Below are 13767 nucleotides of genomic sequence, written 5' to 3' on the forward strand. Positions count from 1 at the left end.
AAAATGAGAGAAAATACATTATATTTTTAACATCATATTGCAGGTGAACTATTGAGTTGAATATAGCAAAATTTACCTCAAATTTTTATAGGGTGAATAATAAATCAAAGTTGAAAATAGTTCATTAGTCAATATTTTATTTAAAATTATTTTCGTATATAGTCAAGATCTTTTTTATTTTTTTTAGTCTTAGAAATGAAAATAATCAAAATTATTATATTAAATGTATACTAAAATCAGTAGGGCAAATGACATATTTAAATAAAATCAATGAATTTCTTACCCAAATGTGCAAAACAAAAATATGTTACCTGGTTGTGCAAATTCGTATATTATATAAACCGTGGGAGCCAACCACGGTTTACTATTTGAACATAAACCGTGGCTGGCAGGGACGGTTTTTGAAAGAAACAAAATGAGCATAAACCGTGGCTACCAACCACGGATTACGAAGGAAAAAACTAAGGCAGAAACCGTGGGTAGCTACCACGGTTTATGATTGCATGAAACTCTTCATAAAACCTTGCTACCAGCAACGGTTTATGAAGAAGGAATGTTACTTTACAGAAAACCCTGTAGCCTACAGCGGTTTATGAGGAGTGAAAATCTATATATATGTTGGTGAGATTCAGGTGCATGAGTGAGAGATCATTATCATAATGGCAAGTGAGGAGGAGAGTGTTCTTGTTCTAGTGCATTGCTGTGGAAAAATTAAAAAAAGCAAAAGAAGTGGTGTGAAGTTCACTGATAGAGAACCGGTGAGTGTTTTCATCAGTTCAACAAGCACGTTGTCAGATCTAAAGAACAGCATTTTACAGAAGGTTGGGATTTCTGGTAGCAAGTTTGTGAAGAAGTTATTCTACAAGATTCCCATTGCAGTTGTCTCGACCCGGGTTCAGTATGACACCTTTGTGCTAGCGGCTGATGAAGACATTAGGGTTCTGTTCCATTGTGTCAGAAGTTTTCCAGAGGTTAGAATACACGAGTTATTCGCAAAGTTGGATGTTGGGGTGGATAGTTATGGGGCATCAGCTCCATTACATAACTCAAGTGGCGTAGGAGGTGCGTCTTGTTCGATGCCTGTGATAGCACCGGCTGTTCTGCTAGTGGCATCCCCATCATTCGCGGCTGATTTAGATCGATTGAAGGGTGTTGGTTCTGCACCTTTGCAGGATCCAGGGGTCCGTGGGCAGGCATATGAGGTGGGCACCGGTGGAGGCTTGATTCCTGATGTGCAAGGGTTTGGGGAACCTGATCGAGTAGAGAACACAATGTATGATGATGAGTCTGACCAGGAGCCTGTAGATATCATTGGGGACAGTGATGATGACACAGCTGCCAATCCACCTACACAGCATGGGGCTTCAAGTTCTGGCACTCAGCAATACCCTCCACACTTCTCGACTCTAAACTTGGAGGCTCTGGGTGAACAGGCGGCTGATGGTGGTCCCACAGTTGGTGGGTCTTCTACGGAATTTCAGATTGGGCAGTCATTCCAAAATAAAGAAGAGGTTATGTTGAGTGTGAAGGACTACAACATCCGTAGAGGTGTTGAGTACAGAGTCATCGAATCAGATCATCTGAAATATCATGGAAAATGCAAGGAGTTTGGCAAGGGTTGCACTTGGTTGATTCGCGTAGCGCTCCGTGCACGCAAGGGCACTTGGGAGGTTTGGAGGTACAACGGCCCACACACCTGCTTAGCTACGTCTATATCGAGTGATCACCGTCAGCTAGATTACCACGTTATTTGTGCGAGGATTCTTCCGTTGATTAGGACAGATGCTGCGGTTACGGTAAAGGTATTGCAACAAGCTACAGAAGCAGACTACGGTTTCAAGCCTAGTTACAGGAAGGTTTGGCTAGCCAAACAGAAGGCAGTGGCACAAATATATGGAGATTGGGAAGAATCGTATGCGGAGTTGCCACGTTGGATGCTAGGGGTACAGTCTACCATGCCTGGGGCAGTTACTGTTCTGAAGACCTCTCCTATTTGTGTTGGGGGTGAGGTTGATGAGTCCACGGTGTACTACCATGCCTCTGCTGCTGCTGTCTCTCGGGGAACGGCACTGAATGATGAATCTGGTGTCCCACCCAACGGGATCCATGGCTCGTAAGGAGAAGCTGCAGGCTCGTTCAGGTCACCCACTTGTATGGCAAGTATGGAGGGACGCTGCTATTGGCCATAGCGCAAGATGGGAACTCGAACATCCTTCCCATCGCATTCGCCCTTGTTGAGGGAGAAAATGCAGAGTCATGGTCTTTCTTCTTGTCCAACCTACGATCGCATGTGACGCCACAGGAGGGCATCCTTGTTATCTCTGATAGGCATAATGGCATCAAGTCAGCACTTGAGGCACCTGAGACTGGATGGCTACCTCCACGTGCCTATCGTGCCTACTGCATCCGTCATGTGGCTGCAAATTTTGCCCTTACCTTTAAAGGTAAGGATGCGAGGAGGATGTTGGTCAATGCTGCATATGCAAAAACTGAAGCAGAGTTTTATTATTGATTTGACATCATGCGGTCTGAGAATCCGGCAATGTGTGACTGGGCCAATCGGATGGAATACGAGAAGTGGACACAACATGAGGATAGTGGTAGACGGTTCGGGCACATGACAACCAACATTAGTGAATGTGTGAATTCCGTGTTAAAAGGAACTCGCAACCTCCCGGTGACATCGTTGGTTAAGTCAACGTACGGGAGACTTGCAGAGCTATTCGTTATCCGTGGACAGACAGCGGAGGCACAACTCGGATCCGGGCAAGAGTTTTGTCAGGCTTTGGTTAAGGCTATGGAAAGGAACATTAGAGAGTCAAGGTGCTTCACAGTGACGTTATACGACAGGCATCAATCCGAGTACACTGTGGCCGAGACAACACCGACTGGGAACTTTTCTCTGGGTAGCTACAGAGTTTCCCTTAAGGACCAAACCTGCGATTGTGGCCACTTTCAGGCGCTCCACTATCCCTGTTGCCACGCAATAGCTTGTTGTGCCTACTCGCGCCTTAATTGGGCCTCCTATGTTCACGAGGTCTATCGTATGAGTGAGGTGTTCAAGGTATACAAGCAGGGTTTCGTTCCGCCTATCCCTGAAGGGCTATGGCCCCCCTATGCTGGTCCAACTATCATTCCCGATCCTAACATGAGGCGTGCAAAGGAAGGTCGTCCGAAGGCAACCAGGATCCGTGGTAGTATGGATCGGACTGTCGATAACCTGCCGATAATATTAATTAAATGGCTGATAATATTTCACATAACACCTAAAACATTTCACCCTAAACATCATACTAAGAACACAAAACAACAAGGGAATAAAAAACATAACTAGTCAGAATCCTCAATGGTATCACTGTCATCATCGTCAAACTGACCAAGAAGATGACCTCCGGTGCCACACAAAGGAGGACGCCTCACCCTCCTAGGTCTCTGGTCTGGCTCTGCTGCTGCTGTCACTCGAGGAACGGCACTGTATGCTGAAGTTGGTGTCCCACCCAACGGGATCCATGGCTCGTAAGGAGAAGCTGCAGGCTGGTTCAGGTCAACGGGCAACTGAGGCTGAACATCAGTAGTAGGTGGCTGCTGATCAGTAAAATGGGGATGAACCTCAGGCATCTCTGGTCTATAATGGGTGGCATCGTCCGCCCTGAGCATGTCTGCTATATCACTAAAGAACTCTGACTGACTAACATGGTCATCTATGTCCATCCCGACAGCAGTGGTCGTAAAGTCAGCAAATGCCTGTGGCTCGAAACTCCCAAACATCTGAGAGCTACTACCGACATCGTACGAGGGCTGATCCATCCCTGTAGCTGAACCACCGACATCATCAGCAGCACCGTGCTGAGTAACCTCATCCTCAACCGCAGGTCCTCGACCACGTGAACGTGCACCACCATCCGGAGCAGGCTGTCGTCTGGCTCTACGATGAGGGACACGATGATCGACCGCATCACCAACCCCAGGAACTGGCTGGTCCTCATCCATACGATCGACCAGCCATCGCCACTCTCGATCCGTGGTACGGGTGCCTATACGGCGTCGCCGATCGACACGCCTATTATCTGGTCTGTCGTAAACGTGCACCCTGGGGGGGCCTGGGACGACCCTCTGTGAATAGCCTCCTCGGTCAAAACAATCGGCCTCGGATCCTGAAATGCAACATCTGCGGAGAGGAATCTGTGGGCCACACGGCACCACCAGTCCAAGTACTCAGCTGATGGACCGGGGTCAGCAGCTCGCTGGACCGGTATGACTGAATAAAGCCGGTTCTCCCAATGCTCATGCCACTCTCGATAATATCTAGGGAACCATCGGTCTCCACCCCTGCCATCCTTGCCATGTAACCAATCTATGTTCAGAGCTGGCTGAGGAAGATGCTGCACACCGCCGAACTGAGGAATCACCCGATCCACCTGATGCCACTCAATCGCAGCAAAATATATCAGGCTAGTGATGGCCGTCCATAACCTACGGTGCTGGTCAACTAGTATCTCCGGATGAATAATAGAAGCAACCTCGACAGATGAATATGGCTCCCACACAAACTGTTTCAAAATAGGACATCTCCGTCAACACATAAAATAAAATCTACACTACTCTAAGTAAGAGAAAAAAACTAAATGACTCACATCCTGGACACGCAATCGATCCAACATAAGGCGTGCAGACAAGACTCTTTGACCCACTGCATCGTTTCTAGGTAGATATGAAGCCCACCTACAATTATAATTGAAATGATGTCATCACAAAGAAGGAAATAGCTTGTTTAACAAGTAATGAAACCAAAATTATTAAAGGATACCTCGATGCAAAGGGAAACCCGAATCCATCAAAACCACCAAGTCTCAAGCTGGGAAACCTCCAGAAAATCCAAGACTGAAGAAGCTGCAGTGGCCCGGCCAAGTTAACAACATTTCTGTTTGTCCCACGACAGAGACATCTGTACAACCAGGCAAGTGCCGCCGAACCCCAGCTGTATCTCCCCAACTCGTCCAACGACGCCAAATAAGGCAACCAGCGAAGGTGGACCCGGTTCGCATTCTTGTCCGCGAACAACTGAGAGGACAACAGCATCACAATATAAGCTCGCGCGTATATACGCACGGTCTCCTCGCTAGCATCTGCTGGGAGAACCCGGAACCTCTCATGGAACCATGTGTAGCACACTGTCATCTGCTTTACCTTATTCTGCGGAGGTAACTCACCAAACAAATCACGAAACCAGTCCCATGCCGGTCTACCGTGTTCCATCAGATTCTCAAAGTCAGTCAGGCACCCACTGACAGGCTCCCCATCAATTGGCAAACCAAGCTGATATGCCACATCTTGCAACGTGATAGTGCACTCACCAAATGGCATGTGGAAGGTGTGCGTTTCAGGACGCCACCGCTCAATAAATGCGCTGAGTAGAGGCTCGTCAACCCAGAACCAGTGACTGTTCAGTCTAGCCAAATGATACAACCCGGCGGTCTCCAGGTACGGTATGATCCGCTCGTGTAAAGGCATATTCTGTTGCCTCCTCACGCCACTAATAATCTTAGTGGGCTGCAATATGTAGGTAAAGAAACCCCTCAACATACGACCAATACTAAACAAATCATATTCCATTTAGAAAAAAATTTAAATAAATATAAACATATGTTTTCCATTTTCTTTTAGATTATAGTAAGAAAGATCACGAAAGCCAAAATAATGATAAAAATACCAACAATAATAACTCAACTACGAATAACAGCATTTACGAGACCAACAGCTACAGGTACTAATGAAAATAAAGGTAACATGATAACTACGATTATCATAATAGTAACAAAATTAATAATCTAAATAAATAATCATCTAAACAATGCTAATAAAATAAATTGACTCCATTAATAATGAAACAATTATATTTACTATATAAATAATGAGAATAATATTAACAATATTTATTGTATATTTATTATAATAATAATGACTAACCTCATCATCAATAGATCCAGCCACATGAGTAATACCATTTAGTCGGTACAAGCGAGCTTCATCCTCCATGATTCCACAACCCAAACCCCACCAAATCCTCCAACCCTCTCTCTCAAACTCTTCCAACTACTCACCTTGCAGATTTTTTTTCCCCTTCCAAATGATCCGTGCTCATCTTCAGCGAATTATGTATATATAGTATTATAAACGTAAACCGTGGGAGCCTACAAGATTTTACGTTCAAAGCCAATATCCACATAAACCGTGGTAGCTACCCACGGTTTTGCCTTAATTTTTTCCTTCGTAATCCGTGGTTGGTAGCCACGGTTTATGCTCATTTTGTATCTTTCAGAAACCGTCCCTGCCAGCCACGGTTTATGTTCAAATAGTAAACCGTAGTTGACTCCCACGGTTTATATAATATACGAATTTGCACAACCACGTAACCTATTTCTGTTTTGCACATTTACGTAACGAATTTATTGATTTTATTTAAATATGTCATTTGCCCTTAATTTTAGTATATAAATAATACTTTTAATTACATATGCTTGCTTTCGTCAATGCAAACGATTTTGTATGATAAATACTAGATTTTGATGCATTTATTTGTCTTGTACATGGATAGATATTTAATGCAATTTATGCAAGAATTCCTGAAAAGCGTGAATATGTGGCATAAATGCTTTTAATAATTTTGTAATGACTGAAGTTTTCTTTTAATAAGACAAAAAAGAGAAAGTTCACACTTAACTTGCATATTAATAGTGAATAGAGAAAAGGAAAAAAAGATACTCTTTAGTACGAGGGATACCAAGTACCAACAATACATGCATTTTGAAAAATTAAATAAATAAATAAAAAAACTCTTTTTGATTCAAGAAAAAGACAAATAAGCCATTTACTATTTTTGTGAATATACATAAACCATTAATCAAAGTTAACTAATTAAGAAATTTGTGTTTTAACAAGAGAACTGTATGTCTCATTTTTCAATAATTAAAGACCAGTGAAAACTCAGGTGAACTCAGCTTCACGTAAAGTTGATATTTGAGAGCTAGATGAAAATTTAGTCAAATCAATCAAATCATCTAACAATTCTCAGATATTAAATTCACGTGAAGTCGACTGCACCTGAATTTCTATCTTAAAAGACCTAAAAATATTTCATTTTGGTTAAAAAATTGTGTATCTACGCATGATCAATGACCTCTTTGTAGTTTTCTCTTTTATTTTACATATTCCTCATTTTATTAACATTTTCTGTTTATGGTGTGGTGTCTAACAATTTTTTTTGTCATATTAAAAAAAAATCTTCCGTAAAAATAGCATTTCCCAAATAAAAATGCTTTTTTCAAGTTTTCACATAAGAATTTTCTTTCTCCCTTCTTAGTCCCTACCAGGTAGGAAGCTAAATGAAATATTAAAAGGATCAAAAATAGTTATACAATAAAATAAAATTTTAAAAGAGATTAAACTAAAATTTACATGTAATTTATATATAAAAAATTAAAATTAAGAAGACCATTACCTCACTTTTTCTCTATGTAGCTCTGCCCCTAGTCCCTACTACCTTTTCCTTCAACTTCCTCTAATCAAACACTTCGTAAAATGGAGTAGGACTAATTCTACATTCCTCCTTATAAACATTTTAAGTACAATACAATTTAGTTTATCTTTAAAAAATAATCCAAACAACCTATAAAACAATAGTCTAAAATAAAGAAATTAATAAAATAATCAGATAATATTTTAATCACTTTTAAATTTATAACTTGTATTATTTGTAAATTCCATTCTCATCATTTAAATGTGATTAAAATATTGTTTGATGACTTTACCAACCTCCTCATTTGACCCAATTTTCGCAAAGTGATTAAAATATTGTTTGATGACTTTACCAACCTCCTCATTTGACCCAATTTTCGCATATGTGCAACAGTGCAAATTAACCATGTTAGCGAAATTTTTTTTCCTTATCAATTATGAACAAAAGTAGCACATATTTACCAATAAATTATGCCTCAAATGACATAATCTTTCGATATTCACTTAAAGATTGTTTAAAAGATATTAAGTAGTTTGCACATAATCCAGAATTCAAAAAAGAATAAAATGCGCTTATTTTGAGTAAAATATACATTTAGAAAGGTTCAAAAATCATGTTACATATTTTTAAAGTTTGGAAATTAAAATGCACATCAGGTAAAATTCAGAGGTAAAAAATCCAATTAACACAAAATTAAGAGAGGAAGTATAACCATGCAAATAAAACAAGAGAAAGTATGGAGAGCTAATGGAATATTTGTACAATGCATACAATGAAAGTTTAGGAAATATTAGAGATATAACCATTAGTGTTACCTTTTTCCATTAGCATAAACCTCTGGGATGAGTAGTATCATGACATAGAATTAGTGCTTTAGATCCGAAAGGTCAAGAGTTTGATCTTTAGTGAACCCCAAAATCTGCTTAAGTTTTTGGGATGAGTGATTTTATGACATGAGATGTTTATTATCCCTAGTACCCGGCTGATTATTCTGAGTATTATGTGTGATGTTCATTTTGTAACTTATATTGCCCATTGTACACATTGTATAAATAAGTCATTGACTCCCTAGCAGGACTCAACAAACAATTCAATAATAACCAATAAAAGATGTAAATATGTAATATAAAAAAACAATACGTGCTAATTAATGTGTGTAACATTATTGATGAATATTCAGCACAACAATGTCGGCAGGTATCACCAAATCACATTTCTTTTTCTCTCATATCAAAATGAAAGAAAGCATCACCAGCTAACCCATAATTTATCAGAGATCAATAGCATTCTGACAATCATTCATCAACAAAAGTAGGATTAGATAGAATTAACAAGTTGACACAAAATTTTGTTGGAGATAACTGACTAATCCCATTCAAATTCACTCATCCAATCAATTTCACCAGGAACAGAGGCTACACAACTCTGTTTTCTAATGGAAGTCATTGCATGGGGTATCATATCATGATCAACAAAATTTTCTCATACAATCTGAAAATGACATAGTAACATATAACATATTGCACCGAAAAAATAACAAGTATTCACTATTGAGAAAAAAAGGTGACAATTCTAATCAGTGAATGTCATAAAATGCCTGAACACCAACCATGGTGCCATAACCATATGAAATTCCTATACACTTGGCTAAACTTGATAGGGCTGAAAAACACAAATCCCTCACAGCACTGTATAAAAAATACACCATTATCTACTACATAGATACAGACACTAATGTATATTTCTACACGTTATCAAGAGAATGCTTCCTTTACAAATTCATCAGGTGAATGGAAGACACCCTCTTCTTGTTCTTCTTTTTGTTTTTTCTTGTGAGCATCCCCAATCAGAATAAATATGAATAGAAACAGCTACCACTCATGATCCAAACATGAGAGGGGTTTTCCGAGAACAAATAAAACATCGGCCATCTAAGGTAGCTTTCGAGGTGTGGTTGAAAAATAAAACTTGAGCCTTTGGATTTAAATTACAAAAATGGAGCGAAAATTGCTATGTGCACAGAGAGAGCCACAATGCTTACAGGTAATAACTTGGAGAGGATGCCTATATCTGCACCGCTGACACTCGTTTGTCTGGCATTGATGTACTCATCCTTGCTTGTAGCCACAGAAACGTTTACAGGGGAGGAACCTGAGTAGCAATTCAACATTTAAGACAAGGCAAAGGATCATATTTGACTCCTTGCAAGAAAGTAAAAGAGTTCCTGTGGTGAACTTACAGTCATAGTTGGCCCATCCGATTTGTTGATGTGCTAAGTCATAGATGATTACCTTATCTTTTAAAACCAGATCTGCAAGGAGAAGGGGAATGAATGCTGATAAACTAAAAATAACATAGTTGTGTTCACTTGCTGATCCAAAAGTTTCATGCATAATTTATGTAATACAAACAGGTAAAAAGGTACTACTTCATTAATAGCATGCTTATTTAGGATGTTATCAAGTAAAACAAAATCAAATTTTAATTATCAAAATACACAGCATTATAAAGATAAGGGCAGCAGTGTGCTGGCATATCTTCAGAGTTTTCACCATCACAATTGACAGACAAGAAATTTCTAATTTCCTTCAAGTCCTTGCAGATTTTGGTGTATTTAAATCATTTGTACAGAAACCGACCTCCTAAAATTGAGACTCCCTCCTGCACTTTCTCGAAACCGATGCACCACAATGACTGACCATCCTGTTAAAGCAAAGTGGCATGTAAGAGTACCATTAGTAGCATAAATCCTGAAGAATATCTTACGAAAATAATATGATCAACATTTAATAGACATACTTACCATGACACCATTATGCATAAGGTACTGTTCTGGTTTTAAAACCATTGATGCCCCACCCTCAAAGTTTAAGCTGACTTGAGGAAATATATCACTTATACTGAATACATAACAAGCATAAATTCTAATGAGATATGGAAAAACTCTCCTTTCATGATGAATAAGGATTTATAGATATTGACAATAACCTGGTTGAGAGAAGATAACACTGAAGTCCTTTTGAAATAAAAGGATTTGTAGACTGTGACACTGCTGTAGTAATCTGGAAATTCATTCAGAAATTTATCATGACTATGTTATAGCGAGGGAGAATATTATTTCTTATATTACAAGATAGACAAGGTGAGGATTTTATTTGCCTCCTTTCTGTTCCCCTTTTGAAAATTTCTTAAGGATCAAACTCAACTTTTAACTAAAATCATAAAATATACCAGACAAATAAGATATGAATACAAGAATCCAAATGAATTCAATGGATAGACATGTCAATGAAATGTCCTCATTATTTATTTACAATACAAATACCTCATCAAGGATGAAGCAAAGAGAGAATATTGTCCTGGAAAAGTGGAATACTCAAATTTCCAGCTAAGTAACAAGAGAACTTACTGCATTGACGAGAGGATCATAAGCCTCTTGAATAAGATATGCCAATGTTGTACCGGAGTCGACTATAGTTCCTCGATTGGCAGATGTTGCAAATACATCTGCATTAATTGAGAGGGGTTGTCCATTGACAGAAATGCCCTGGAGGTTTACGTTGTAATGAGGTCTGAAATTTAAGCAAGAAATAGTCAAACCTACGTAATATATCTCATAAAACTATCAATTAGTTGTACAGCAAGCATAATAGGATAACAAACATTTTAAGAACCCAATTCTTGAGCAACTTCATATTTTATATCCATAAATTTCTTTTAATATTGCTTTTGAAAAAATAAAAAAAGCGGGTCACTAGCAAGGGGCTAAAGTAGACAAAGTGCAGAAGAACTTACTGTGATGGAAGCAGTGGAGTATAAACTATATTTGGATCCAAAATATGACCAAGAACTAGTATGCCTCCTCCATTGCCATCTCCTTTTAAACAATGAGAGAAAACTTTGGGTGTTATACCACGCGAAGACAATTGTGATACAACAGATAGAGGACCAGGGCCAAACCCAATAATTCCATCAACTGCTTTATCTGATTTAGTCAATTCTCCAGACAAATAGTTGCTACACCTATTAACAAAATAATCATCAACCGGACCATATAAGCATCAAAATAAACATGGGAGTAATAGCAAAACCAATAGATGAGTAAGATGACACATAAACCTTATTCACAGTAAAAAGCACACATACTCACCCAAAAACAACAGTCGCTGAAGAGTTAGCAAGTGAAGACTGTCCCAGGATCATATCAAAATAGATTGCATCAGAAACATAATATCCTGTCGTTCCACTTCCATCTCCATACTGAAATGTATAGCTGCACTGATTAGCCTGAGAACATTCAGCAGCTGCACCTTGAACCTCAGAAGCACATATCGAGTCTGAGCATGGAACCAGCGCAGCTGTGGATGAGCCAACCGTGTCAAAGTAATTGAGCTCAATCTGCAAACACAGGCAACAAGAAAAACAATAAATTCTTCTCAAAATTAGAACCTTGTTTCCCAAGGTACCACGAGCATGCATGATTAGACAAGTGCCAAAATCCTCACCCCAAGTCCACTAGATTGAGGGCAATTGCTGCAAGTATTGCAGCTAACCCACAAGATGTCACTTCCGGTATCAATCTGCACATTAAATTCTTTTGGAGGTGTTCCCATCTTCACCTTGGTAAAATACAACCTTCAGAGGGGGGAAAAGGAAAAGAGAAAAAGAAAAGATTATCCTCCAGGTTCAAACCATTATTACATGGTATTTGTTAGTTAAAAACAAGTCAGTGAAGAATAAAGAGTAACTTTCCAATATCAAAGATTAAGCCGCTGAGGAAAGGAAAATTCACGGTACACTAGCAATAGCAAGCACGAAAAACATTAGTCTAAACTAAATAAAATGAACACAAATAAATAAATAAACACTCAATAACCATCTCATTTTCAATTATCCATTAACAACAAAACGAAATTCAGTAGAAAATACACAATCTAATGCAGATTTTTCTAAATAATACACAAATTGCAATAAATGCTTGCTACAAAATAAAGAAAAGAGGACATATCAATGAAGATTCATTTATTAATACTCACTCTGTTCCACCATATTTGTCACTTTGAGAACCTTTCAAGTGTGAATGAGTGTGCACCAAAATTAAACTCTAAATATATCAATGTGCACCAAAAATCACAATAACAAACTAACAACTACTTTAGCTAAGCTAAAATGGTTCTACAATCTATACTCATTTCCTAAGCAGAATTTATGAATTCTTGTATTAAAATTCAGAAAGAAAAAAAAAATGAGAGAGAGAGAGAGAGAGAGGATTACCCGTACCCAGCTGAGCTAAGATCGGAGGTTCCTTGTACTGAGAAATCAACTACGCCACCACCACCATAACCGCCACCACCAGAACCACGCAGGATTCGAGCATGACGCGCTCTGTCACGCGCCCTCAGATACTCCACATCCACGCGCCTGCTGCCAGTAGTTGGAACCGCGCGTTCCAAGGGAAGCAATACGCCGGCATCCACCACCGCCGCCACCACGGTGGCCAGAACGAAAACCACCGCTGTAAGAGAACACCGCATTGTTACGATTCTTCGTTTTTGTGCTGTGTATTTTGTTTTCTTTTTTTGTCTAATGGAGTCGGTGCATTGAAATGTTCTTTTTGAAACTTGTGAAGCTAGACAGAGAGAGAATGAAGAGTGTGAGTGACACTTTAATAGACTGTGATTAATTACTGATTAGTGCTTAATTACATGAATTAGTTGCTTTTGCTAGCTTGCTTGCTACTTGGTGTGTTTGGATTAAAGAGATTAACACTGAAATGTATGCAGTATGCTTATATGTAAATGGTCTATTTAATAAACTGAGAATATTAATAAAAGGAAAAGTATAGGTGAAAATATTAAATAATGTAAATAATAGATATATTGAATATTTATTTTATTAGTGTATAGATGGTTATTTTAATATTAAAATTTAGAAGATTAATTTAAAAGTTTAGTGTATTTTTATTTAATTGGTGGTTGTTTATGTTATTTAAAATAATTATTGTTTTTCTAACATTTTCCTTAATAAAATGGTAAAATATTACTTTAATTATTTTAAATTTATAATATTTATTATTCATAAGTCTTATTATTTTAATTCAAAAAAATTAATAATGTAAATTATTTTTTTTAAATGACTAAATAACTATAGAAAAACCGAATCTATCCACACACTTTTAACTTTTATTTTTCAAGCTTTTATAAATAATGAAGTAATAAAACACATCATATATTTTTCTTACTTTCATTTGA

At 38.4% G+C, this 13767-nt stretch overlaps 2 protein-coding genes across 3 annotated transcripts; one reads left to right on the forward strand and one right to left on the reverse strand.

Annotated features, from left to right (window-relative positions):
• The first annotated feature begins 659 nt into the window (after positions 1–659).
• LOC107476341 (uncharacterized) lies at positions 660–2512 on the forward strand. The gene is made up of 2 exons (XM_016096140.1): positions 660–2085; positions 2190–2512. Exons 1-2 carry the CDS (start codon positions 660–662, stop codon positions 2510–2512), a joined length of 1749 nt encoding a protein of 582 aa, XP_015951626.1.
• A 6522-nt stretch (positions 2513–9034) lies between these two features.
• On the reverse strand, positions 9035–13238 carry LOC107476242 (aspartic proteinase 36). Of its 2 annotated transcripts, none has more exons than XM_016096026.3 (10): positions 12797–13238; positions 12022–12151; positions 11667–11914; positions 11312–11539; positions 10926–11088; positions 10505–10578; positions 10320–10416; positions 10156–10219; positions 9756–9827; positions 9035–9667 (listed from the first exon to the last, which is right to left on the reverse strand). In XM_016096026.3, exons 1-10 carry the CDS (start codon positions 13048–13050, stop codon positions 9504–9506), a joined length of 1494 nt encoding a protein of 497 aa, XP_015951512.1. In that variant the 5' UTR covers positions 13051–13238; the 3' UTR covers positions 9035–9503. The 2 variants fall into 2 exon arrangements, with proteins under 2 accessions (XP_015951512.1, XP_015951511.1); XM_016096025.3 differs by having other exon boundaries at positions 12791–13236.
• Positions 13239–13767: the final 529 nt, after the last annotated feature.

The sequence above is a fragment of the Arachis duranensis genome, chromosome 2, assembly GCF_000817695.3.
Source record: "Arachis duranensis cultivar V14167 chromosome 2, aradu.V14167.gnm2.J7QH, whole genome shotgun sequence".
Classification (NCBI taxonomy): domain Eukaryota; kingdom Viridiplantae; phylum Streptophyta; class Magnoliopsida; order Fabales; family Fabaceae; genus Arachis; species Arachis duranensis.

What these genes read in the sequence shown, in the direction of transcription:
- LOC107476341 (XM_016096140.1), top strand. Translation starts at nt 660, where the DNA reads ATGGCAAGTGAGGAGGAGAGTGTTCTTGTTCTAGTGCATTGCTGTGGA. An exon ending in GGCACTGAATGATGAATCTG is followed by an intron (nt 2,086 to 2,189) that starts GTGTCCCACCCA and finishes TATTGGCCATAG; the next exon opens with CGCAAGATGGGAACTCGAAC.
- LOC107476242 (XM_016096025.3), bottom strand. Translation starts at nt 13,050, where the DNA reads ATGCGGTGTTCTCTTACAGCGGTGGTTTTCGTTCTGGCCACCGTGGTG. An exon ending in ACTCCACTGCTTCCATCACA is followed by an intron (nt 11,089 to 11,311) that starts GTAAGTTCTTCT and finishes CTTAAATTTCAG; the next exon opens with ACCTCATTACAACGTAAACC. An exon ending in TTATGCATAATGGTGTCATG is followed by an intron (nt 10,220 to 10,319) that starts GTAAGTATGTCT and finishes TTGCTTTAACAG; the next exon opens with GATGGTCAGTCATTGTGGTG.